The 27,496-nt window shown below is 40.8% G+C and overlaps 2 protein-coding genes across 5 annotated transcripts; both read right to left on the bottom strand.

Moving 5' to 3' along the window:
- Positions 1 to 467: 467 nt before the first annotated feature.
- On the bottom strand, positions 468 to 11,146 carry cpeb1b (cytoplasmic polyadenylation element binding protein 1b). Its single transcript, XM_062549785.1, has 12 exons — positions 11,047 to 11,146; positions 10,571 to 10,739; positions 8,920 to 9,111; positions 7,876 to 8,099; positions 7,117 to 7,369; positions 6,777 to 6,890; positions 5,653 to 5,757; positions 4,650 to 4,786; positions 2,514 to 2,712; positions 2,307 to 2,401; positions 2,128 to 2,208; positions 468 to 1,964 (listed from the first exon to the last, which is right to left on the bottom strand). The coding sequence occupies exons 1-12, from the start codon at positions 11,092 to 11,094 to the stop codon at positions 1,854 to 1,856; spliced, it is 1,728 nt and encodes a 575-aa protein (XP_062405769.1). The 5' UTR covers positions 11,095 to 11,146; the 3' UTR covers positions 468 to 1,853.
- A 6,101-nt stretch (positions 11,147 to 17,247) lies between these two features.
- Positions 17,248 to 24,525, bottom strand: rbpms2b (RNA binding protein, mRNA processing factor 2b). Of its 4 annotated transcripts, none has more exons than XM_062549111.1 (8): positions 24,116 to 24,517; positions 22,211 to 22,288; positions 21,824 to 21,862; positions 21,350 to 21,442; positions 20,724 to 20,874; positions 19,828 to 19,976; positions 18,404 to 18,476; positions 17,248 to 18,252 (listed from the first exon to the last, which is right to left on the bottom strand). In XM_062549111.1, the coding sequence occupies exons 1-7, from the start codon at positions 24,164 to 24,166 to the stop codon at positions 18,411 to 18,413; spliced, it is 627 nt and encodes a 208-aa protein (XP_062405095.1). In that variant the 5' UTR covers positions 24,167 to 24,517; the 3' UTR covers positions 17,248 to 18,252; positions 18,404 to 18,410. The 4 variants fall into 4 exon arrangements, with proteins under 4 accessions (XP_062405095.1, XP_062405097.1, XP_062405094.1 ...); XM_062549113.1 differs by having other exon boundaries at positions 21,350 to 21,412; positions 24,116 to 24,514; XM_062549110.1 differs by lacking the exons at positions 17,248 to 18,252; positions 18,404 to 18,476 and adding an exon at positions 18,494 to 19,370 and having other exon boundaries at positions 24,116 to 24,525.
- Between the last annotated feature and the right edge of the window lie 2,971 nt (positions 24,526 to 27,496).

The following is a 27,496-nucleotide window of genomic DNA, read 5'->3' as shown; positions in this document are numbered from 1 at the left end:
AGAAGGGGAGATGAATAAATGGGCATTAAATAAACGGCTTAGCACTCAAGCTAGCCGTAAAGCTAATGACCAGTAATAAACCAGCTCTGCATAGTATTTGTATCGATGTATTTTGTCAAGTATATTTTAAACTGCTACAACAAATGCCTGATATTCCATGACTATACCCCAAAAACAAAATTCTGACTTTCCATGTCTGGAATAGACTACAGAATTTCATGACCCATGGGAAAGCTGTGTGTGTGTGTCTCTCTCTTACTATAATAAAGCAATAAAGCATGATCATAGAACAAATATACTACAATTTAACAATTAAAAATGTCACTGTACATTTAGCCAGCCTTTTTACACTAAATGAATTGGAAACTGGCAGTTTTGCATTCAGTTGGATCCTAGAGAGTAAAACAATTCACATGTGTTGTTACTGAAATAACAATGATCTGTGTTAGTAATCACAAGTGAAAAGATTAATGCTTCAACACCTTTATTGTGCCCAATCAGAACAGTATACTTCACATTTGTAAGTAAAGGCAGCAAACATTGCAGACCACAATGAGGTAGACTGTCAAATCTAAAAAGCAGCCGGGCTGGCCCACAAGCTCAGCATGGGGTAATGGAGGGGGATGGGATGGGGGAAGGGGGTGACATTATCGGAAAAATGACACCATCTTTGGCACAGTTGGATCACAAATACACATCCCAAAGAGGACCATGGGAGGGGGCGTTTAGGGAAATGCTGCATTTTGGTCTGCTCTGGCTCCTCATACATTCCGGCGAAGTACTACGTTCTACATTCAACAAGCAGCTGTTCATGCCTGGGGTCATGGCCCATGACTATACCTGCTGATGTACATAACAAACGTGTTTAAAAACCAGTCACCCCTTTCTCCAAAGTGCAAATTAAAAAGTGCAACAATAAAACTATGTGCATTCAAAAGGTCAATGGCCATCTCAGTATCAGACTTGTAAATTGAAATTGATTCGAAAATGACTAAAACTCAGTTGAAGCGATGCTAGGCTTTGTAAAACATCGCAAAACTGTTAAGGTGAGATTTAATAGCAGTACATTGCGAAACCACTGAATTAATCCTAACGAGCAGATAAGCTGAAAAAAAAGGACAAAAAAACAAAAAGATGCTCATTTTGCATTGTATGGGGTGGAAGAAAACCAAAGGGGGAAAATTAAAATGCTGCCAGGTAGGTTTCTGTTCAAAATTTCCATGTCATGACTTAAAACCTGTGTAAAAATTAGTAAAAAACTGCGTAAAAATGTCCGGAAAATGACAGTTGGGCATCAATTACGTATTTGCGTTTCAAAGTAAAAAACGCTAGTCGGCTGCACAGGGGAAAACAAACAGCCAACTAGCTGAGGGAAAAAAAATCTAAAGGCACTGTATGGCATCTGCCAGAGTGAAAGGCAATGAGATTTGAATGATCAATTCACCAAAAGAAAAAATGCAACTAAATGACAAGTAAAAAAAAAAAGAAAAAGAAAATGCATTCAAAAAAAATATTCTGAACCATGGCCTGAATAGTCTCCAACTCCCATGAATAGGACCTGAGGGCCTCCTCAACCAATCACTTCACTGTTGAAGGAGACAAGCTCTAACTTTCACAAGTAGAAACTTTTTTAAAAATTCCAAACACTGTGCATAGTGCCATTGTGAACAAGCAAAAAAAATAATAATTCCACAAAAAAAGTAGCAAGTGCAATAGTGAACCTTCTACAGTGTTGGATCCCCATAAACCCAATCCAGTGGGAGTGCGGTTCCCGTGGGGAGGCGCCAGCACTCGTGCTCTGCTCCAGGGGCGCGGCGCGGTGGACTCGAGCCAGTAGCACTCTGCTGCCACGCTTAGCTGGAGTCACGGCTCTTTTGGTTGCGCATCAGTGGGCGGTGGTTGCTCAGGATGTCCATCGAGTGTTGCCAGTGCCAACAGGAGCGACAGAAGTACTTGAAGCAGTTCTGAGGGAGAGGACAACATTTGGAAACAAATCCACAAGTGTGTCATATATTCTTAAGAGGTTACCAAGATGAAGTCAAAGGTTTTAAATCAGAGGTGGTTCTCACAGTCCTGCGCCATGTCTTGCATTCAATTGATCTATACATAAGGATATTTCAGACATACCTGGTCTCTGCAGAAGAAAGGCCCAGTTTGACGATTGCAGAGTTGGCACATGGAGTCCTCCAAATATGGGTCAATTTGAACCTGAATGGTTTAAAGTAAAAGATGGGCAAATGTTTGGAAATAATAAAATACAAACATCTGAGGATCTACTAAAAAGAACCCCGCTAAGCAGAATTTACCTTCTTGGTGAACTTTGGGGTTTTAATCTCCACAAACGCAGCACTAACTGCCTTCAAGTAGCTACGCTGGTTATTGAAGGTGACACGACCAGATCCTACAGGGAAAAGGAATTCAAAACAAATCAAAAATCATAACTATTACTTCCAACTACCCTCAACAGACCAAATGCTCCATTCTATTGAGCCTGAAAGAAACAACTTGATTACCAATTGGGTATTTGTGCTTGTCAGTGTCGATCCCAGCATACATGACTCCTCCAAACAGGTCATTCATGATACTGGCTAGAGCTTCAGCATTAAGCATGCCATGTAGAGCACCCACAAAAACAGTCTTGCTGGGGTCCAGGCGTTGGGAAGGGCACCGCACATAGTTGCTGTCAGAGATCACCCACGGAATTACCTGCACCTGATCAGCAAGAGAACTCAGTATTAAGATGGACTCAAAATACAAATAGCCTATGACAATGGTTTGATGGGAGTGTAAAGGACATGGTGATCTACCAGTTAAACACTGGTCAAATATGTGGTAAATCCAATGCTTCAGTATTTAGTGAAATGTTCCCAATGGTCACTACATTTCCCAGTCCAAGTAGTAAGCGGAAAACTGGGGAAGGCAAGTGGCACCACTTGCTCAAAATAAGAACTTTCCTCTTAAATGCAGCCAGTTCAGAAGCAACCATTCTAGAAACATCCACAATATGCAAACCTGGGAATCCAGGAACTAATCTTTACTGTCCATTATCATTAGTCACATGGCTACATCAACTGTGGGATTCTATTCTGAAAGGTCCAATTAATGTACTCATTTATCATTTGTAAACAGAGTAACATGTTGAGCTTGGAGACCTCTTACAGGGGGAAAACAGTTACCATCTACCTCAAAAAAAGCACTGCTACTTGGGTGGAGTGATTTGCATGTAGCACCTAAAAACATCGGTTTTACTTCTGCAAATCCCAAGTAGCAGTGCTGCAGCTAAATGAGAATATAATTCCAAGTAGGGATGTAAAGGTACACGTATTGAAACCGTTTAGGTACAGGACATTTGAGTGCATATTGGTACAGACCTAATGTACCAAATGCAGTCTTTAACAGTAGGCCTTTTGCTTGCAGACCATGTTTCAAATTCAAGTTCCCCCACAAAAATAAGTAGCCAGTTAACCATTGACACTTAACGTCAAACATTGGACATCCTTTCAAAATGCTATTCCCATTGAACAAAAATATTTTTGGTGAATGGTTAACAGCATCTACAGGCTTACTGTACCAAAAATTAACCAAACCATGACTTAAAACAACAGAGGTACATACAGAACCATGATGTGTACCGTTACACCCCTAATTACAAGTATGTCTATGCTTAGAGAAAATCAGTGTCCTTGAACATTGGTATTTGTACATGTTGCAACTGTGTACCATGTGTAAGTAAGTCACAACGTGTAAATGGGAAAATGCTGGAGTTCATGGCACTTTTAGGAGCTATAGGCTAGTTAGTTCTGACCACCTCAATGAACGATGCTAGCTAAGCTAACAGTAGCTCTGTTTACATGGACACTTCTATTCCCATTAGAAATGGAGTAACAGCTCAATCAGAATAAAAATTGTCATAACACCTCAATCGGAATGAAAATTCCTGATCCGATCAGAATCTTAATGGGAATGGAAGAGGTGGTGTAGTCCGTTCCTATTCCGAATTAACACACATGTACACGGTCATTCGGATTGACTGCTATATCTTCCCAATGAAAAGTAGCCAATAACAGCTATTCCTCTTGAAAACACCTGATCGGAATAGAATGCATCCCATGTAAACAGACTGCTCAAAATGTTCAATCGGAATGACAAAAAAAAAAAAAAACTGTCCATGTAAACGTGGCTAGTGGCTGCATCAGACTGTGCACGCACAGAGATGGAAAGGGTGCAAGTCATCTTATCCATCTATGGGAGTCAGCAAATAAGCCAATTTCCCCAAAATGTTAGTGTGTTCCTTTAAAGTAGACCAGAATAGAGTTTGCATCTGATGCCAGTCTGCCAAAACAATCACGGCAACCTGCTAAATGTATACAATAACACTTAAATGATATGCTCATTAATGACCAAGCAAAAATAAATTCTCACTGGGAGCTAAAAACTGGTGTGCGGATACTTTTTCTCTTTTTGTATGATCACTCTATAAGATCCTGCACCCGGGCTAAATTGACGTAGGATGTGCGTGGATACTCCATTTCTATTTTTATATCTATTTCTATTTTCATTAATGACTAAGCAACGCAAAGAAATAAATCGTTCTATATAAGTACACATAACATGACAGGGCTTCTTGTAAAATCTGGCCTCATACTAACATCCTTGCTGCGCATCCTTCGGCTGGACATCTTGAAGTAATATTCACTAAGGTCATCAGGGTGGAGGAGATCCTGGGTGCACGCTTGCAGCAGGCTACGCACGGACCTCTCGGACTCGAACACCAGGTACACATACCCTACACAGACACAACTGTTAGCATCTACAACATATCTCTGCAGCAAATCAACTTTCTAAACTCTACACTAAAGTCAGGAGATCTAGCTTAAAAGCAATTAAAGCTAAGAACTTAAGCAATCTTTTGGGAGAGTTGCAATATAATTGGAAAGTCTACCTTTACACTGCAACAGACAAAACTATTCAAAATCAAGATGGCCAGTGACATAAGTAGGCAATGTAGCTCACTAGAACCCAATAGTCTCAATACTAGGGCCCTTAATAACCACGGAGACAGAATGTGCAGGTTTGTACTTCATTAGCATCATTCATCATATTAGTCTGTGACTGCTGTTCTTCATCGTAGGAATCATTCTACCGGTACATTATTTTTTAAGACTTTCGTGTAAAAACATGAAATCATTAGAGTTGGACACACTTTTGAAGCTAACTAGTTTACAAAAGTTTTGCTAGACACATCACAAAGACACAACTGTTGGAAACCTAGCTATAGCAATGCACCGTTTGTTTGATGTTTGTAAGGCAGATCTGCTGATTCAGTTAGTTGGCTCATTAAAATTCACAAAACAATCCTCCTACTGCAGTCCTCAGCTTCCATTTTTTATTTATTTGTAGCATAATCAGTCAGTGAACAACTTGGGACAACAAAAAGCAAGCCAACCAGCATTCTGTAAAGTGTTAATTTACTGTAGGTGTGGAGGTTTCGATAAAAGATACATTTTGAAATGAGATCAAAGCCATTCTGGCAGTGGGTTTGTGTTTTAGAACCTACCAGAGTTGTGCCACACCACCTAGCCCCTTCAAGATCCCCACCACCTCCACCAAGGTGCTTTGGAGAGGAATCAAAATACCCTACCGCTGCATTACCTTTTGGCATATTACCTTTAGGAGGGCAGCGCGGATGCTTGCCATCCTTACCAGGCCACTCCACAGTCAGAGGGCCAAAGCTGCTGAATGTGTTGTTCAGTCCAGCTGGAATGAGAAGGCAAAACATGTCATTAAAACCACCCAAACTGCTTTCAAACGGTGAGAAGTTGCCTGTTACAAAACACAGTACAAAACAAAACATGAGGCATAGAAGGCTACTACTGGGGACAGTGAAGACCAACAATACCAAATGTTAACACTACCAACCTCACAGCAGCTGCATCAATTCTGCCATTTTAAACACTAAATATGCGAAGGGGTAGCTGTGCCTTCGAAGCTAGCTTAGCCTACAATCGGTACAAAAAAAAAATTCATTCAATACACTAAAATAAGACATTTTCTGCATCTCCCTGAGGCTTCAACTAAAGAGTACCATTCAGGAAGATATCAGTTCTCATTTTGAAAAATGCGGTTAGAAGAGAATAATTTCCAATTTAAATAAACTAACCCTAAAGGCGGCTCGAACACAAACGCTGTGAAATCCATGGAAATCCAGATATTTAAGCATGAACGAAATTTGCCAAGCATGAATAAAAATAGGCAAACATGTATCTGATGGGTACAAAGGACAGACATCTAGGCAAAGGAGAAAGGGAGCTGGGTGAACGCCTAATAACTGAATGTTAGCCCTGAAGCCCTGAAGGGTAAGCAATGTATTGCTGCCACCCAAAACGAATACAGAAAACCTTGCAAAACCTGCTTCAACATCTACCAACTATCCCACTGCCCAATTAGACAAAGCCTGGACACTGAGACCGCTATGCTTATACAGATGTGCCTGCCCTCCATGCTCAGTCCAACACTATGCACCATTTTAAATAGCAACAAGGCACTGCAAGTCACTGAACTGACAATCTGTATTTAGGCCAAAAAGTATATTTGCATTCGTTTAGATGTCTTCACACCCTTTCAAAATAGAGCAGGATAAAGACACTATCCAAAGTGGCAGGGACTCCCATCATTCAAAAATCAAACCCAAGCCAACCAATCACTGGACAGCGATACTAAACACTACCCCACCATGCCATTGCATGGATGGACTTTGGATTGCAACGCGAACAAACCCTCGGTGATGTCCCAAGGAACACCTCCCAGAAAGACTTTGCAGGAATACATGGGGTTCTTGTAGTTTCTGGGTGGCAGTTGTCCACTCCAAGTAAAAGTGGCCTCATTCACAGCTGTGTGGAAACAAGTGAGCACAAATAATGAACAATTTTGAAGCACGCAGAGCCCTATATACACACAAAAAATGCTAATCATTACTTAAAACAAGATTCGGGCTTTAATAATAAAAAAAATTACAGATAGATAGAGATAGATATTGATCCCCAAGGGGAAATTCAAGAACAGTCAACAAATGACTGTCATTTTGATTGAAATAAACATGTAGGACCATAAACATACCAGCAGCTTGTCTGTGGAGCCTGGCCTCCCTTTCAATACTAAAGGTCTCATCCGCAGCATCCATGAGGTCCATGCTGGGCCACACTGATGCCCCAGGCCAGCGCTTGGCGAGGGCATTAGCTGGGGTGGCGCTGGGTGGTGGGGTGAGTGGAGAGTTGTCGTGGTCCAGACGCTGACCCAGCGCCAGCTTCAGATGATCTTTTTGCATATTGGACATCACAAAGTTCAGTGGAGGGGATATCCTCAGGGATGACTGCCAAATGAGAACACAGATGACTGCCAACTCGTCGTCATCTCATAAACTCATAAAACACACAACATTCATCTCAAAAAACACACACTACCAGAAATCCAAGAAAAGTGGGGAAACCACTGATTGAATCGTTGTGATCCCAATGACAATTGAAAGGTGTAAAGGGACACTTCACCGATTAGCATTAAACTTTGTATCTTTAGAAAACCAGTAATGTTTTTGAATGGTCATGAATCATTCCCTCAGTTTGCCTTGAAAGGAGAAATACGGATTTCAATGTCATACTTCCTGCTTTCAATGATGTAAAAATCATCATTTTACATCATTGAAAGCAGGAAGTCCTATTCATGGGTTTCCTTAAAATCTGTATTTCTCCCATCTCAAGGCAAACTGAGGGAGTGATGCACAACCATTCAAAAACATGACTGATTTTCTAAAGCGACAAAGCTTAATGCTAATCGGTGAAGTGTCCCTTTAACCGAGTGAATAAACAACAATAGACCCACCAGCAAGTCGGAGAGGTGGTCCGAGCTGGAGCTGAACCCACTGGTCTCGGAGTCCACCGGGCTGCTGGAACGAGAGTCCAGGTAGGAGCGGGAGTCCAGCCGAGGGTTCATGCGGGCCATCCCGGGAAACTTATCCAGGAAGTCTGCACCAGTCATGGCCTCAGTGGGGAAGCCCATGGGTTTGTTGCGGAGCTGGCCAAGGGGACTTCCGAGCATCCCCAACACTAAAGAGGATCACGTATTGACAAAATGAGGACACCAAGGTGTGGTCTCCTCAATTAAACTGGCTTCAGTTGTATAAAAACTAAATGGCGGATGGAATTCGTGTGCCGTTTACTTAACACGTAACCAAAATAAGAGGCATGAGGCCTTCATCAAAGGGATTGCACATGCTACTGGTGATATCAGCTGTGAACTATGCAGCACAGGTTTCAAACACCAAACAAGCTGCTTGTCATTGGTTACCGTCACGGTCAGTCAAAATATTACACCCTCCAGTCATGGAAAGTATTGGCAATGCAGCCAGATTGACCTGACTGACATTAGAATTGAAATGATTAATGGATTTTCCTCAGAATGACTAAAGTGAAGTCTGAAATGTGAGAGCTAATCTAATGTGCATTAGTGAGAAAAGAGACTGCATTTAGAATCATTCCATATCCCTTTTGAAAGGTAAGGCAGTCTAGTGCTAAACAAAATGTCCCCAACATCCTTTTAAATCATGAACCATCATGAGCTTTGAGTAACCAACAAAACAAGGGATACATTGTATGCAACAATATCAACAGAAGTCTTACAAGGACAATGCTTTGTGTTACATCATACTGGTCTCCTGACATGGCAATATCAGTACACAGCCAGAATACGTCTACCAACTTCACAGTCACAGAACAAAAACAATGGGTCAGAACACTCTAGAAACATGTAGAACATTCTACCACATGAGAAGACACACCCACATAGCTGCCTCACCCAATACAATCTGAAAAAAAACCCAAACAATTGTACACAAGTTGCAATATTGAGACCGAGGACTGTACTCACTGGAGGAGGAGTTTGCTTGAGGCACCGGCTCGCTCTCCTGGTTGCTCCATGGGCGGTCCCACCCAGACAGGCTGAGAGACTGCAGGCCCAGGCCCAGGTCATTGATGTCGGGCAGCCCCCGCGGGGGTTCCTGTGTGGCGTTGGGGAAAAGCATCCTGCTCGCCGCAGCAGAGAAGTCCGAGTCCTGCCGGTCTGCAGAGGAAAGGGAGGAGGAAGAGGAGGAGGAAGAGGAGAATGTGGATACAAGAGTTAAGGAGCCCCGCATCAGCTGTGGGCCATGAGAGAGAGATGGGGAGAGGGAGGGAGCAAGCTGGCTGCCTCACTAAATCCTCCTGATAAAAATAACCGTCACAGCGTACTCTCCTCCCCACTTGAGCGCTGCCGGAGAGTCAGCCGAGCCAAACCTGAGCCAGCGGCGAGTGCGGCGGCTGCCTCTGCCACGCATCTCTCTCTCTGCGTCTCAGACCCACCCAGCATGTGACCCAGGTGCTGATGCACTCACACCCTCCTGCTAATGACATCACCCCACTGCCCCTCCCCTCCCCTCCCCGCCTCTCCGCTCGCCTCCGCTGGCAACTGTGTGCGACACCAATGAAAATTCCTGTCAAATTCTCCGGCTGACAAAACAAGCGGAACGTCTGTCTCGGCAGGCACAGCTCCAGCACTTTCCTGTGCTCTGGACGAGCGAGCGAGAGACAGACAGACAGACAGGACAGAGAGAGAGAGAGAGAGAGAGAGAGTGAGAGAGTCAGAAAAAGGGTGACAAAAGGGAAATAAGTGCAGGAAGAAAGGAGCTAGAAAGGGAGAGAGAGACGGATTAACGATAGCCATAACAGCAAGTAGGGGGGCTGACCAAAAGGCAGACACAGCCCTACACCAGGCCAGCCTCCGCCTGCTCTCCAATAACGCCAGCTCAGACAGCAGCAGCTGACTGATCAGAAGCCGGGCTGTGCGAATCACACTTCCAGCCCCCTCACTGCACTCCCGAGCTGGAGCGCGTCCAACCGCCACAGCCACGATTCAGCAACTTCAGCTTGAGCAGAGGAGGGGCGGGCAGAGAGAGAGTGAGAGCCCATCACAGTGGCTTTGCATCTGGCTGCATGACACTGCCCTATTAACTACAGCCTCACTAATGCAGCATTGTTTACCATGTACCACTGACTCAAGTCACATGAGGGAACACTGGTGACCACTACAATCTACTACTCTTAGTATTACTCTGACAAGTCACATGCTACTGGGTATTAAATAACGAAGGAAATGTAAATAATGTAAGAGAATATGATCCTTCATAACCAATATGTTTTAAGGACATTTAACATGCGTGACAACCTGAAAATATAAACCAGTGTGTAAAATAGAGTAAAAATTACCAAGAAATAGACAATAAGCTAAGGAAATGCAGGCTGATTCAACCTTGCCAAGCTTCTGGCAAGTTTCTGGACAGCCCTCATGTGCTGCATTGCTAGAGGCCTGCAGTGGTGCAGCATGAATCAGCTATTCTTGGTGTACAACAAAGGCGGCTTACAAAAGGAGGTCAAATTAAATCCGTGACAACAGCATGTACATAGTCAATTTTCACAGCTGGTGACACTTCTATACAACCATGTTAACAGGTCTGTTCCGACACAAACAATTTAGCATAGCATACCAAACAAAGGGTCTCGTCTTCCCTTGCCACCGGGAGTGTTGCACACGCCCGTGAGGTCCAAAGAGTTGCCCAACATGCTATTCATTCTGCGGAAAATATTGGCATTACTGCATGAAGCTAAGGCAGGGGCCTCAGACTCCCATCTGTTATGGATACTAGGTTCGTCTCTCTGTAAGTGAAAGAACATAATTTCACCAGAAACATGAGATTAGTGTATTATTGGTAACCTTCTGAAGCATCCGAAATAGCTGAACATTACATTCAGGTGAACAGTAGCCTTTTCTTTCTGAGTAACTGAAGTCATGTTAGGAAAGTGAAATAGACTAAAGCGCTACTGGGCTTGTCAAACTAAATTGGCATTTCACCTCAGCTTTTAAACCCCTCTGAAATGTATGGGCAGTAACGTTATTTAGTTTCTCTTGAAACATAGCGATGTGAAACTTTTATCTCTTCGTTATAGTGTGTGCACCACTTACCAGAGAAAATGCCATGGTAGAGTTGTCAAACAGAATTTTTTCAAGCATAACCGCTTCCAGCTAACTGAGGTCTACTTATGCCCTGTTCAGCCATTTAAAATTAGCACTCATGATTAGAAAAAGGTGCGCTCCCCTATGTCGTCAACGCTGTTGACAATTGGTAGGGGTTCAAATACAGGTCAGCGTGCTTGCATTATAAACATGCAAGTAGGCTAACCGCCACGTTGTAGACTAAACTTTTGAGTTTGAAAGATTCTGTACTGTTATGTTCAGTTTATTTTCGTTTAGTTTTTTCTGCTTTGTCATAGAATTGTCTCGAGTCCGGTTGAGAGACTTGGCTAGCCTATTGGAATAGTTTCTGTCTGAATACAGGAGCGAATGAGAAGGCAGGCGAGTGACGTGACTACTGCATGCTCACCCATGTGGTGTGAATCACCTCGAGCACGTGTCGGTGTTCGTCTTGTTGTTAACAGAGCGTGAACTACGCGTGCCAGCTTTTCAATTGCTCTTGCGGTTTTCTTACCAGAATTACTACAAGCAGGCTGCATTTCCATTACTCCGTAAACAAAGTGACGTTATTTCAATCAACCTACGTTAGCGTACGTTGTTTCAATCTGCAACGACATTCAGCACCATGGATAGCGAGGAGAGGCTAGGTCAGCCGTACAACCCAATATTGGTAAACTAAACTGTTTCACTGATGGTCTTTTATGAGTTGTGTGAGATGTTGCAGCAGGAGGTATGTTTTTTTGTGTTGAGAATACTAAATAGAGAATATAGGAGGTTACTGCAAAGCCACTAAGCAGTGAATACTTACACTATTGACGGAGAATTTCTCAATTCAGTAGCCTAATTATCTGTATAGGCCTATCCAAAACGGAGCATGCAGCTTACCGAGCTACACTGCAATGGTTCATGGTCTTTTAAGCAATGACTTTTATGTAGCTATCTGTCAACTTTCCTTTTCCATTGAATTGACACCTTCCATTAAGGAAACTGAAACATCTCCCATTTCATTCCAGGGAAGGAAGTTAGAGAAGGAAAGTGAACTGTAATGCAACCTAAGTGTCTGTCTGATCCAATATATTATTTGTGAAATTCAATTGTTCTTCACTCTCATCTACAGTAGGCTACCTAGCTATACTTCTGCGTGAGCTCTCAAAACAATGGCCTGATACAATGCTTTAGTTTAGCCAATCAACATGTTGCCATTGGCTGTTGACTTTCGATGTTTGCTCACATTGCAAACTATACCATTAACAGAGGCACACACAGGTGAATCCCAGCTCTCCTTGATATGATGCATAGTTTCAGATAAGATTTTTTGTATTTGCTGTCCATTTTTAATATTTCATATGTCTGTGTCTGTGTAGTAAAATATACCTTATCCTCCAGAATTATTGGCACCCTGGTAAAGATGACTGAAAACAGTTAAAAAAAGATTTATTGCAATCCCACAATAAAAATGATGGGAGGAAACTCCAACCTTGAAGCGAGGCAATTTTATTCTGAGAAAAAGGAAAATCACTGCACTGCACGCCGGCGACCCGGGTTTGATTCCCGCCCCGCGGTCCTTTCCGGATCCCACCCCTACTCTCTCTCCCACTCGCTTCCTGTCTCTCTACACTGTCCTGTCTGACAATTAAAGGCATAAAAGCCCAAAACAATATAAACTTAAAAAAAAAACACATTGGTCAAAATTATTGGCATCCCTCCCTGCTAATACCTTGTTAAGCCACCCTTTGCCAATTAAACAGCCCATAATATTCTCCTATAGCATCCGATAAAGTTGGAGAATACTAAGCAAGGGATTTGAGACCATTCCTCTTTACAAAATCTCCACAGATCGTCCAGATTTCTAGGTTCACACTTGGGCATTCTCCCCTTTGACTCACCCCACTGTTTTTCTATATAGTTTATATTAGGGGACTGAAATGGCAATGGCAGACGCTTGATTTTGTGTTAGGTAAACCAATTTTGTTTTGATCCGGTCATTTGTTTTTCTTCCTTGAACTGGCGAATGATCCAGTCATGACCCACCTTTAGTGTTTTGGCAGAGATTTTCATTGAAAATATCAGGTTTTGCTTGGGTTTCATGATACAAAGCATCTTAAGATGGCATCCCCATGACCTTTGGGAATACAAAAAAAGCCCCACAATGTCAGAGCCCCTCCACCATAATTCTTATTAGATATGGGATACTTTTCAGTAAAGACATTCTTCTATGTACACCAAAACCAGCTAAAATGTTTCTTGCCAAAGAGTGCAATTTTCATTTCATTCAGTAACTCCTGTCATTTACATTTGTAATTAAATTACAGGAAAGGCTTTTACCTGGCATGCCCTCTATAATCTATTCACACTGAGGTCACTTTTGAAGATTTTTTTTTTTGGGGGGGGGGGGGCTTGGTGACCCCAAGATGATACCTTTTTCTGTTACTCTCCAACAGTGTGTCTTGGAATTGTTTGCCTATCATACCGGGGTCATCCCTATGTTCCCCGGGTCCTACAGTATGTTCCCCGTTTTTTCCCAAAAGGGCCCTATGTTCCCCGGTTGCAATACATACTGGACCCTTTTTGGGAAAAGCGGGGAACATAGGACCCTTTTTAAAATGTAAGAAAAAAAGGATCCTATGTTCCCCTGGTCCCATACAAAGTGGGGAACATAGGACCCGGGGAACCTGGGGAACATAGGACCCGGGGAACATAGGACCTGGGGAACGTAGGTACGCTCCCATCATACCATCCTCCATACTGTGCTTGGGGGCAAGATAACCAAGCAAGTAAGTCAGAACCTTTAAATTATTGTTTTAACTGTAAACATGGGCATTTTTAACCAAGCACACTTTTCCTCGGTCACATGCACGGTATTTGTTTATCCAGCACTGGTTTTGCCAATAACAACGTCCACAGACAAGGTAGAGTATGTTGCATGATTTTATGAACGTATGATGTATTACAACATCAATGCAAGTCTTTTTTGTAGTTTATGTCTCATTCCATCGCACTAGAAATCCACTATCCAATCTGATAAACCTACATAGTGAGGTTATAGCTAATAGAGGGGAGCGAAGCGAATGCAGAAGTGAGTTGATGAACCTCTGAAATGATTTGGAAAATAATGGAAACATTATTTTAAGGTACAAAAAAGTGTTGCTTTAACTTAAATACAACAAAATCATTCTCCTATTTATATTCAAGTTCTAGGGGTGCCAATAATGAGTAATGTTACAAAATAAATAAGAAATAATGTTTTATACCTGTTTTTAGTCAACTTTCAGTCAACTTTAGTCTACTGTAGATTCTATGATGTATTTGTCATTTGTACTTTGTATTTTGCAATGCATGTGATTCAAGTAGATCTATCCTTGCCTGTATGTTTTGCAGTTAACTGCAGCCGGGAACAACAACTCTGCAGCTACTCTGCAGGAACAAATACTGAACTGTCAGCCATCTTCTAAAGACTTGGTCAGACAACAGCTTCTTATGAGCAGTTATAGTGAGTCAAAGTTGAACTTGAGCGGTATCTGAAGTGGGCCAGATCAATGTTGAAGTCTTCTGGTTTATGAAACTGACTAAGTGTTTTATGTCCATGTGACAGTACTCTGTCTACTCTGTGCTCTGACAGTCTTTACTCAAAATCACAGTTTGACTGATAAACAATGACCTCTATCACATCTACCCCATCATTCGTTTGGCATTATACTGGCAGATCAACTTCCTGTTTAAGCTGTCTGTTTTAATAGAGTGCTGCTAGTAACAAAATAGCGAAAGATTTCTAACCAGTTCAGTAACATCAGTTGCTTGGTTAATATTTAACATGTTATTACCCACTTACCCTCATAGTTGTTAATGTAGCTGGTAATGTACATTTTAAACCCTTTTTTCCCGTTTTCTGCAGGGAGTGGCACACAACATTTTTACAAGTTGGTCTACATTACAGTGAGATGAGGTAGGTCTTGAAGACAGTGACTACAGGAAAGAGCTGTATCCATCAATGTCTTAATGTAACCAGGAAGCTGATCTGCCAGTATAAACATATCCGGAATGAAGACATGGGGTGAGTTCTGACAGGCAAAATTAATTTTTAAGAGCTAGAAGTCTGTACATGTTGATTACCGAATGCAGCACACACTACTGTCACGGGACACAACAGGAGGAGAGTTAGGTAATCAATTTGTACAAATTTCTTCTCGCAAGATGGAGGCGACTGGAATAATAATAAGGTAGTACTGTAATATGCTGACTGCACAAGCAGGCCTTTCTTTGCATTTACAAAGGTGAAAATGCATCAGCTTATCTGCAGAGACCCTCTCCATAGTAGCATGGTTACTGACTTCAAAGACTGATTAACTTTGATGTAGCAAAGATGCCCCCATAGGCTATGCTATATGCTGTTTAGGCATAAATGCATATTCCTATCTTCCTCAAAACCGCCGTGATTAACATTGTTTTGGTCTCCAATGAAGGTTTACGCTCATTATCATCCAACAACAGATCCTATGTTGTTCTTGGACTAGAGTTGTTCTTTAAGCTATATCTGTGTCTGTTAGAACTCATTCCAAATGACCACAAGCATTTTAAATCAGTACTGTACCATTACTTGCTGAACCAGATACCATTAGCCTGGTATTGTATACATTTTGTATCACAGAAAGAAAACAGATAGATCTGTTGAAAGGAATTATTAGAGTGAGGCAGGCACTACATTATACTTTCTTACTTGTAACAAATATCGCCATCTCTTGAATCTCTGAACTGACACTTTCAATAGACATTCTTAGGAAAGGTCAATTAGAACACAGTAGGTTTCTATTACAAACTAAAATAATCATTCTTACTCAATTTATCAATTCCTCCCCCAAAACCAACAAGCATTGGTACATATTTACATAAATGCTGTAAATCCAAGACCCACTGTACATTTAGAGAGCAGCATTGTATATTTCACAAATATTCCTCTAGATGGTGCTCAAGTCTCAAGAAGGCCCTCGGTAACAACCACACCATAAGCCAGAAATCAGTGACATAAAACATAATGGGCACTGTGCTACACAATTAATATCCCTAGGCTCTGTTCCAAGTCTCAACTATCTACAGCCACCAGAAACATACTTTGCTTTAAATGCATTTAAGGTATTGTTTTTGTAACTTGCATCTTTAACAAGGTCTGTGAGTGAAACAACTGACAAACACAATTGTATTGTTTATAATTTATTAGTTCTTGGGTAACAAGGAAAAAATGACTACTGCCAAATTCTTATCACGACATTCTCAATGAACATGGATTCCATATCCCTTTCAGAAGTTCTGTCAATTTTTGTTGTAAATAGAAGGCTCATCATGGATATACAGTATCACAGCAATACATGATTATCAATGGAACAATAAAACAGCTCTCCCCTTTCTGGGAGTTACCATAAGTTAATTCGTACTGAAAACGCAAACTTTTTACTTTTGTTCTAACAATTCAAGCACTGAAATTACAATATTTTAATTGCTTACATAACATTAACATCAACTCAGACACTACAATTCAGAACAAAATAATCTGGACTTTTCCCCAATATTATCCATCTAAAAAAAAAAAAAAAAGAAATTCAGTGTATGTTTACACGATGGACGAGTTTGCATGCAGTTAAATTATAGAACAGGATCTAGCTTGGTCAAGCCATGCATTTCCTCCTTATAGCACAAAATATGTATCCTACATTTGTTTAAGTTGAAACACAATTAGGATGAAGATTCTAAACTAAAGTCAACTCCTCTTGCCATTGCTTATGATTTGTTATTGAATTGGGATGTTTAGTCTATTGTGCATATTCAAATTCTAGTTCACATTTAATATAAATCAATTGCATTGCAAGCAGTAAGAAAACTACTCTAGTTTGATTGGTGATGGAATGTCAGGACTCAGCTCGATTATTGCAACCCAGGTATTTGTAGAATGACATAGCATCATGATCATCCACTATGGTAGAATTCTAATCTGAAGTGTTGCACTCAGTGAGTCACGTGGCAACAAGTTGCCTGTAATCTATCCAAAGCTGACTAGAATAAAACTACCCAACATCTTATTTATTGCATTAATTTCTTCACATAATTTACAAAATGGGAATTCTAGCACAATTTAAATTCTGCTAACAGAAACCATACATTTCCCACCAGCAAATTAAAACATGGACTGCCATCCCTTCAACCTTGAGGTTAGGGTTTCTTTTAATCCAGTTTCACATTCATAAAGATATTTTAACAGCCAACCCTGGATACAAAGTTGCAGTTCCAAAAAAATGCCATGCAACACAAAGCAAGTTAGGAAAGACTATTGCACCAGTAACCTATGTCAAACAGGATAAATGATTATTACACCCACACAAACTCAAAATGGAAAAGACAACTAGATATTACCTTGTACAGATTTAATCACACAAAAATGCATAAATATACATTGCACAAAAGTACAAAAATACTTGTACTTTTTTTGTTCAAATATACTCTTAGACATCAATAATTTGGCAAGACAAGATTGTCACACAGGGGTTGCAATAATGGTGATTCACCAACTTGATGCTCTACATATTGGCTCCACTTTTGCAAGGGTGATGTTGAACTCGAAAAGAAAATATCAATGCATGCAAAACATATTCTCCAGGAAAATAAAATACCAATAAGTTTAACACCACTTTGCATATATTACAAGTATAGCTTCTTTTTTTTTCTTATTTTTTTATACAGGAGCTAGACTAAGACACAGAAGATAGAAGGCAAATGAAAAACAAAGAAAAAATGGAAAAGGCCATGGCCTTGAGGCAACTGACTGTACTGTAAAACAAACACAGAACCATACATTCTACATCATGCCAAAATTGAACATGCACTATGGCTGCCTCAGTTCCCCAAAAAGCCTAGTCCTTCCCTATGAAAAGAGCAGCTTCGTCACTTCATAAATTTATATTTCCTCTGCAGAACACCCTCCCCTAAAGGAAAGAAAATAGCTTGGATTTTTGCAAGTGCTATGTCTGTACCGTCACAGTCATCACACAGCATCAGAATGTGATTGAAAAAGATTTTACTTCAAACACCGTCTGGCCGTTTCCAAATGAAACATCGTCCGCTATGTAAATTATCCATTAAATAAACCTGATTAAATAACAAAGAGCTCTGCACGTCTCACTCCAGTGGGACACCGACCCTGGTGTGAAGTGTCTGCATAGAGGGGGAGACAAGAACATGCACAAACCACACATTTAACAAAATGCCATCATTTGCCAGGCTCAGTGTGTGCAAAATTCCAAACGTGACCACTTGGATCAATATACCAATGATAAAAATTAAAAAAAAATCATTAGTCACTTACAAATAATCTAACAGAATTGACGTGACTTCCACCCTGGCTGGGAGGCCTCTGATGGAGAGGGATACCAGCGCATCTGAAGGAGAGGAAGGGACAAAATTACAGACTTACTGAATGTGGAAGATTGGACATGACATGAGACATCTTTGATCAATGTCTTGTGGATGCCACGTTCATGTTCCATTTTCCAAAAGCTTTTCTTTTAGCACAAGGAAAGCCAATTAAATATAGACATTTTTATTTGCTGCTAATGCAGGTCAGTTGCAAAACTGACTAGTAGGATGGATTCTTCAGACCAACTTATTGAAAATCCTCCCCTCAGACTGCACAGCTTTTTTCCAAGAATTTCTAGGCAGTGGATGAGTTTTTTCTGACTGACAGAATCATGGGCAAGTATTTTATGAAAGAAATCTAAAAAGGGCTATCCAGTGGAACATCAAATTTGCAGGTGGAAATTCCACCCATGGAGATCTTAAAGAATTCATAGCTCAAAACATAAATGTACTGGTTCTCACAATTCTTCTAACAACCTTTATATTGGAGTTCAGACCAAAATCAACCATATTCCACAAAGTGTTCACTAGTACCATGACACCAAATCACAGCACTGTCTTACAGCAGAGCCCAATGCACATGCCACATTAAGTAATCCAAACCAGCATTTTAGACAAATACTTTCAAAGTCCATATTACAATTTAAGAATAAAGACAACCTGGCTATAACAATAAATAAATAAAAAAAAATAAAATACTGAAAGAAAAACCTAGTGTCCATCACTATGGCTCATGGTTCATCGAATTCCTCAGAGAATAGACTTTCATATGGGTACACTGATCTGTTCCTCATGAAGGTGCACAGTGAAGTCATTCACAGCGTTCACTTCAAATCTCTCATCACACTCCAATTAAAGGTCCTGGTGTACGGGTTTTGCTGAGAGGATGCAGTATTCTGACAGAGAACCTGGGAATTCTGAAAATAAGTTGGCACTTCAAGACTAGACCTGAATGACTTGACAGGTTCTTTCAGTATGCAAGTCATACTTAGTGATTCTTGCTATGTCAGGAACTCAAAGAGGTGAAATACAATTATAAAATTTTTCTTACTTGATATTTTCCAGCTCATTTTTGGTATATTTGGAAGACACATTCTAAAATAAACTTGTCACCAGAGTTCCCTAATAATGGACTTAATTTGTGGTCTGTTTCCAGTTTTCTTTACCTTAATCTTAATGTAGAGATAGAGGTAAAGATGAAAACTTAACATACTGAATCAATAAAGGGCTTCAGATTTCCAGCTGCCCTCAAATGCAATACATGTTTAAAATGTTCCTCTGAGAGACTACTCACCTGGTATGAGTCAATTAATTTTGCTTTAGAAAAAAATACAACTAAAATAGAATAAAATAAAAAAAAAAACTCCCACTGACCTGGGCATGGAGGGCGGCAGCGGCAGCAGCGGCGGCAGGGTAGGTGAAGGCTGTGTGGGGAAGACCAGGGGTCAGCTCAGTGGTGTACAGTGGGTAAGGGGACCAGGCCTCAGGTGAAGCAGGGATCAACGCTGCCCCCGTCAGGTCATCTGCAAAGGCACACCAGGACCACCACCCATGGCAACATAGACAACTCACTCAGAGCACTTATTACACACAAGGCATATCGGTGCATTGTTAGGGTTGACCTACAACGGTAACTTGCAAAGTAGTAAAAATCATGATCAGTAATTCAAAACACGGTATGTTATATCAAACACAAGCACGAATGGAATATTACACTCCCTGGTTCAACAAATTGGCATGGCAGTTTGGTAAATGGGTGTTGAAAATGTCCCCTATGGTATATGCTACAGCCATGTGATAGGGCAAACTGAAGTTATTACAGAAGGCATGGAGTCATCAATTTTACCTTTTTATTTTTTACTCTAAAGGCTGCAGAGGATACAGCTAAATGAACTAATCCAGATCCTAACACACTGGTAGTGTGCACTTTTACTGTAAAAAGAAATAAAGGAAAAAATATACACTGGGCCTCAAGTCCCAGCCAGCACACGGAGTACTAGTAGTGGTGTACTGATCAGCCTTCCAACCATGAGAAGCTTGAATGACAAAACTGTAGCTTGCCCTTGACAGTTGCTCATTTGTGAAAGAGTGACACTTGTAGTTTTACAAAGCAAAAGGGCCCTCTGCTCTACTGGCATGCATGTGAGTGAAATTAGTTTGGTGATGTGGAGCTGCAGGTTTTTTTACGCCCCTCTCGCTGTCTTGAGGGCGGGTTACTGTTGTCAGTGCGGTGCAAGTGCTAGCTCTATGCGTGGCTGGAGAAAACTTACATGGGTCCCGTGCTATGAAGTGAGCTCCTAGAGCGGGGTGGATATTTGTGGGGTTCGGTGTGGCCATCAGTTTACTCTTAGCCATCTTCGTGTTGGCCTTAGCAAACTCTAACCGTAGGGTCTGTGGACTTTCTGGGTCAAAACGTATCCCCTGAGAACAAAAGGGGGGTACAATGAGGGCGGACGGACCCCAATGTGCAGTGTGCCCTGAGCTTGTGTTCACATGCAGGTGAATGGTACTGCTTGGATATTAAAAGTGATGTGTCTGCAGAAGAGAGCTACTTGGAAAATGTGTACAGTGTACCTAGTTCTAGTGTTGAAATGGAACCTACAATGTATATCTGCAAAAGAACAGGTGCGCATCTACAGAATAAAATAGGCCTCCAACATTACTTGGACTCTCGTCCAGTTTATAAAACTGGCCAAGGATTTCATCTGTGAAAATGAGAAGGAAGCCCCACCAAGCTAATAAAAGTGAAGCAGGACCATGAAAGAAAATACAGTGTTCTTATTCCAAGTGTATTACTAAGATGAAGCAAATTTGAAGGGACCATCCCTCTGTGAATCATCTAAAAGCAGACAGTTCAATAATTCAGAGCTTCAGTTACAGTTGACTGAGTGCTTACGTTTAATGCATTTTTTGCCGCTTCAGCGCCAGACCGACTGTCAAAGGTAACAAACCCAACAGGCTGGAAAAGGGTAGAGAAGACGTTCACAATCTGTCTTGGTACATCATTAATCAATGGTAAGATGAAACTCATCAATACATGCAGGTTGAATACATACAGACAATTCTTCATATGTATGCTCCACAAGCATGAACAGTGAATTACTCCATTCAAAACAAACTTGATTAGGTCAACTAACCATTTGCCCAACGTTCAGAAGTAGCAAAAACACATGTTGAATTTTATAAATGACAATCTAAAGTCCAGCCTCCATAAAGTTATGTTACCTTTAGAAATGTCCTTATAGCAATCAAATTACTTGCAAGTATCAAGTCAATCACAGGGATAAGTGGACATATACGTAGTGATGTGCCAATTTGAAGGAAAGGGTTAAAATTCTGTAATTCCAAGCAATAACCAGCAACATCTCACCTGCTTTGATGTTAATTTAATCAGTGAACCTTCATAACCCTGAAAAGGAAAATAAATCCAATTAACAGCCATGAAGTCACATGCTTGGGGAGATAGGAATTCCGCTGCTCCTCCCCATATGAAGCAAACTACTAATATGGTGCTGCCCACAGTCACAGCCAGCAGTAGAAAAAAAACCCCACAGTAACTAAATGTTTTTACAAGCCTAGTCAAACAACCAAAAAGTGATTAAAAGGTTTATTGGTGGGATAAAGGATATAGCAAATACAGTCAAATCAATGGCATTGTGTAGTAAAACAGGGCTACAGTTAAACTATTAAAAACAGAAGTTTAAGAACCCAGAAGTTATGTTCAAATAGAAAATACAAAGCAATTGCGCAGTCTAACCTTAAATGGTCTGAACAGCAGATAAAGTTCACGGGGCTTGATATCTGTTGGGAGGCCACTCACAAACAGTGTGCGCACCTAGGGAATGAAAGAAATTCAACCAAAGAATTCATTTATAGTTGGATTCTGATAACGTAGAACAAATCTCATGAGGGGGCATTACCAGCAGGTCGAACATACATGCACGCTCAAACCAGTTCCATCCCAAACACACCATTCTCACAACATGGAGGCATTATGGGCCAGCGATCACTCAAACACCACATTTTTACAGGAAATTCTGAATGCCTGGGAAATTGAAATGGTGTCAGGGACTGAAGACGTAATCCTGAATGTCCATTTGCCTGTGGATGATTAGCCCTTAAGAGCTCCTGTGGCTCCGAGGGAGGGTCTTATCAGCAGTGGGCTGCCAGCAGAGCAGTGCAGGACAGTCATGCACAGCATGACCACATTTCCTTCCCTTAACCCATTGCTATGAGACCAACTGTGCGCAAGGGTACACCGGAACATCAAGTGGCAACAGCTTCAGCCCACACTACATCACTTTTCAGCAGCACCACAATAGACAAACACAACGCCATCGCTGTCCATGAACAGCCTTTAAAAATAAATTCCACACAACATATTGTTCAGTTTTTTCTTACACCACTTCAAACGCGACATGAAATGTGGCAACATTTCAATACAGCCTCAGGAGGTTCACTTTCGTAAAGGCCTGTACATCTCGTTCCTTTGTCTGAGGATCAAGACAGGTTGATGCAATCATTCAAGGTCAGGTGTGCTCAAGCAGCACAAGTACTGGATATCGACAGATTCAGAGGGGCTCTATTAGTGTACCATAAATATGTTCAAAAGTAGGCTGTATTGTAATAAAGATGTATGTATTTAGGGCATACCATAACTGACTGGATCTGTAAAGGCTTGCTGCATTTGGCTATTTGACTCATTCAGATTTTGTCTGGTGTGAAAGCATTGCCTTTACTATGGCGAAATGATAAAACAATTCCACCAGATAGTCAGACCTTCAGAAAGATTTTTTTTTTTCCAAATAAAAACAAATCTAAAATTAAACTTCAATTGAAACAGTTTTTCATATGATTCGTCCGTGTGCCCGTAGCCTATGCACTATAATCTGATCCTCGACACCTTTTGGCAATAGTTTTTCCCCATTCCAAAAATTGGTTATGGGGGTCAGGGGGAGGCATTGTTTTACCGGTGAAAAGACCCAACATGACTTCCTATTGCTATTGAAAATGCTCAAATCTTCTTATGAACTTGGCCTTAAAATAATAACTTGCCAAGTACAAAAGCGGCTCAAATCCACCCAGATAACCTTTTGATTCGCATTCAATGGGGGAAAACACGCTTTGATCCAAGTACACCATATCGCTTTAGGCGTTCCATGATCACCTTGTCGCTTTTTCTTGTGTTGTATTAATACATGTTTGGACATAACAAGCTATCTATAGGTAGACATAACTGATAATGTAACCAGACACCACAAAAGCCTGCGAACTTAAACTACTGAAAGTCTAATAAAAAAAAAAAAGTTAGGAAATCTGAAATGAAGTAGCCTACCAACTTATCTTCAACTCAGTAATTGTAAGCATTTTCAACAAGCACTAGAGGTGCGCACTGTCTTTGATGAGACTGCAGCTGAATGAAAGCCGACCACCACCGCTGATTGGCAATAAGCTATGCCTCAAAAGATGACAATAAAGAGCTCAGAGTTGTTCAAACAACGTAAAATGCTCACACAAGACAAATCAACTGACTATAAACGGACAGTGGCGTTAACGTTACAAACATTTGTAGCATAGCCTACAGCCAGCTCGGAGTACAAAACAACTAACTTTCTGTTTACACTTTTTAAATTAAGACAATTAAATAGAAACGTCCCCTTACCTCCTCCTCCATAGATACGTTGTTTGTCTCGGTATCAGATTTGAGACTCATGTTGTTTGAAATCTTTTCAACTACACGGGGGAAAGTTCTGTTCCTTGCTTAAGCAGATTCCTGCGCGTCGTAAGCTAGCAGTTTCTTCTGGTGTTCGAAAAGAGGTGCCCAAGTGAAGTTGCGATAAAGACGAGTATATCCCAAAAATACTTGGAAAAATAGAAAAGCTAAACTACGGTGGCAGAGTGGAAAGAAAGGTGGAAAGGTGCACTGTGAAGGTGAGAGAAGTGAGAAGAGGTGGCTGTGTGTCCCTCCCGCTTACATCTATCCTGCTTTAGTTAACTCTGAAGCCAAGTGTGTAACTTGTTCAGAGGGGAGGTCTGTATCAGAGTTACCCTATCCACCAATTAGGTCATCAACTAATTTGAAGGCCCAAAGAACTGTGTGGCAATCAGGCAGCAGATAGGGCTCAGCTGGTGCAAAACCCAACCTCTCTATTGTCGCATCATGGCTTTTTGGGGAGGAGCGAGAGTCTCCTTTCCCACTTCTACACATTTCAGTTGTTTAAGTTGCTCACGTCTTTTTTCAATGTATGCCCATAGTTTTGATAGACAATTAAAATACGTTTTTTTCCAGATCCAATCGATATTAGATTATATGTGATATTAGATGTAATGACCCATATCTTATTTAGAGATTATACAGAGGGGTAATTTGAGAGAAAAAAATTAGACTTTTGCAGTGCACTAGTAGGCTATGTATTTGTTTACAATATCCTGCCAATTAGTTTAAGACACAGATATAGCCAATAAAAAACTAACGTAAGCTACAATTTAGAATAGCAATTTAATGTCAACAGTTTTTAATACAACTAAATGCATATCATAATGGTTTTGCTGAGGGTTGTGTGCCACTGAATTGTTGTTTTGCCTATAAAACTGATAAATACTTAAAATGAGTGATCATTTAAATAAATGTCTTCAATTCACAGTGTGTCTTCCATTCTCACTGCAACAACCTAGAGGAGAAATACTCCTACTAATTCAAGGTAGGCTACTCTTAAAATAAATAGCATATGAGTGAGTGTGTGTGTGTGTGTGTGTGTGTGTGTGTGTGTGTGTGTGTGTGTGTGTGTGTGTGTGCGCGTGTGTGCGCGGGCGCTTGCAGTCAACATGGTCGGCGAGTTTCCTGACTTTGTGTTTGAGTACAATAACGCACCCTCTGAGCACAGCAGTGGAAAGGGCTGGAAATGCTTAGCTCCTGAATCAACTGACTAAATACATGTGTTGTACAATCCATCTAAAATTAGCCATGTTATTTTGTAATGTCAAAGGGATTTAAAAAAAAAAAAAACATTGCGGCATCCAGTTTATTCTTAAGAAAATGGTGTCACTGGTCATCCTACAGTAGCTAGATAAATGCATTGAGCAGTATCACATATTTCAGGAACAAAAGAAAATTACATATCTGATTTTAATGGATGGATTCATGATGTGTTGTGAAAACATTGTTATTGAAGTTACATTAAGTGTTAGCAGTCATGCCTATTGCGTTATCTAATTCTCAGAGGTTTATAAATAACATGCCTCAGTTCACACCTCCCCCAGCCATCTTGCCCCAGGACAAGAACCAGTGACAGGCCCTCACAGAGTGATAAGTGTCCAGATTATGGCATTCTTATCATGTGTCTTTCACTCAGAAAGCCAAACACTCCAGTGAACCACAGCTGACCTGATGCTAACTGCTCTGATTCTTTACACAGTACATTAGAAAAATGTGCTAATAATACGGTTAATGGAGGTATTTGTCAGAACATTTAATTGATCTCAATCAATAGCACTGAAGAAAAAACTGTGAAAAATCAAAATGGATCCATTGTCAAATTGTGAAAGGGACGTCTATGCACAGTAATAAATGATGACAATTAGCAAAAGACAGATGGCAGAACGTCAGAAGCCGTACCAAATGTATGCACGCATGAACAATGTATGTGGTAAAAGGTAACACAGCACATAACTGATGACACTCAGTTGAACATGTTTTGAATAAAATGTTCTGTGTACATTGTGATTTGGTGAAACATAATGAATTATGTAAATGCTTTAACAAACATGTGCATAGAACAATGTATTTGTACATATTTAAATGGATTATTATTTATATTAGATGTTTCCTATCTGAAAGTGTGTCATCACTTATTAACAAATCTGGGGCAATTCTCAAGCTTATAGATTTGGGCACAAATGTTATGACTGCTTCCTGCAAATGTGGACCATTTATAGTCCGGCCCAAAACAAAGGCCCTCTCATCCAGTAAATCATGAGAAAGGCATTCCTCTGCGTAGTTAATTAGACTGCAGCCACATCATGGAAAATGGGAGGCTACCAAACTAAATAGCTGAAAGCATGTCCATACACTCAGGCATTACAAGAGGTCCAGGCCAGAGGGGCCCGTGAAAAGACACCAACCATATATGGATGAGACTGTCACTGTAGTGTTTATCTGAACTTCAAGCGAGGCCAGCAGATTAGGCCTTGCTGCTTGAACAGAATTAAAGAGTGCTTGCAGTAGCTGAGGCAGGCAGGTGTACAGAAGTCACGGAGTAACTGAAGAGCAGAGAGATTGAGCAGAGGCCAAACTGCAGTGAATTCCAGGCTTTATGGTTGCAAGATGCATTACATCAAGTTTGTTTTGTCAGGGTAGCGTTTCCTCTGAGGAATGAGTTGGAGAATTCATTGTGTAATCTAAGAAGATAAACTACAGAGGCTGAAGATGGAAAGTAGCTACATGTATTTATAGCATTTCTCTCTGTGTCTCTTGTGTACTAATATGTCCTTCAACAGCAAGTCCAACAACAGCAATGTATGATGTTTGCTTGCAGTTAAATCTGTGTCAGTGAACAATGGGTCTGTTAGTGGCATGCCATGAATATGTGTCATAGATTGGGATAAAAATTATATTGAACAGACACAGCATCTTTAAATAATGTTTTTGTTTTAGGTTGTATGTATTGTTCTCCTAAACTAAAGCGCTTATATAAAGCTGAGAGTGTGTTGTAGTAGGTTAAGATTTCCATACAATATTGGCAATAATCAACTGTAGTACAGGTGGGCCTGCAGTACAAAAAATAATAAACAGCACTAATTTATTGTTAGATGATTTTTACATTGGCAGATATATCCACCGATTGGCCATAACAATTTAAAGATGAATTGTGATTGGAACATGAGGATGTAATACGTGTCCAAAACTGATTCAGATGTATGATACTGCCCATCCTGAGAGAGACAGGAGCTGCAAGGTGAGATGAAGATTGGCTTTTAGCAGCCCTCCAAGGATCCTCCACCGCAACACCCCCCCTCCTTCCACACTGTCGATTCTTCAGCTTCA

This window comes from Sardina pilchardus, chromosome 11 (assembly GCF_963854185.1).
Source record: "Sardina pilchardus chromosome 11, fSarPil1.1, whole genome shotgun sequence".
In the NCBI taxonomy this organism is placed as follows: Eukaryota; Metazoa; Chordata; class Actinopteri; order Clupeiformes; family Clupeidae; genus Sardina; species Sardina pilchardus.
Note: the sequence above shows the minus strand (reverse complement) of the source record. Positions and strands in the feature narration are given on the sequence as shown.

What these genes read in the sequence shown, in the direction of transcription:
- cpeb1b (XM_062549785.1), bottom strand. Translation starts at nt 11,094, where the DNA reads ATGCTTGAAAAAATTCTGTTTGACAACTCTACCATGGCATTTTCTCTG. An exon ending in ACCACCTCTCCGACTTGCTG is followed by an intron (nt 7,370 to 7,875) that starts GTGGGTCTATTG and finishes CTCATTTGGCAG; the next exon opens with TCATCCCTGAGGATATCCCC. An exon ending in TAAAGGTAATATGCCAAAAG is followed by an intron (nt 4,787 to 5,652) that starts GTAATGCAGCGG and finishes GTGTCTGTGTAG; the next exon opens with GGTATGTGTACCTGGTGTTC.
- rbpms2b (XM_062549110.1), bottom strand. Translation starts at nt 24,166, where the DNA reads ATGAGTCTCAAATCTGATACCGAGACAAACAACGTATCTATGGAGGAG. An exon ending in TTAAATTAACATCAAAGCAG is followed by an intron (nt 21,443 to 21,823) that starts GTGAGATGTTGC and finishes GTACCAAGACAG; the next exon opens with ATTGTGAACGTCTTCTCTAC. An exon ending in CGGCAAAAAATGCATTAAAC is followed by an intron (nt 20,875 to 21,349) that starts GTAAGCACTCAG and finishes TTTTGTTCTCAG; the next exon opens with GGGATACGTTTTGACCCAGA.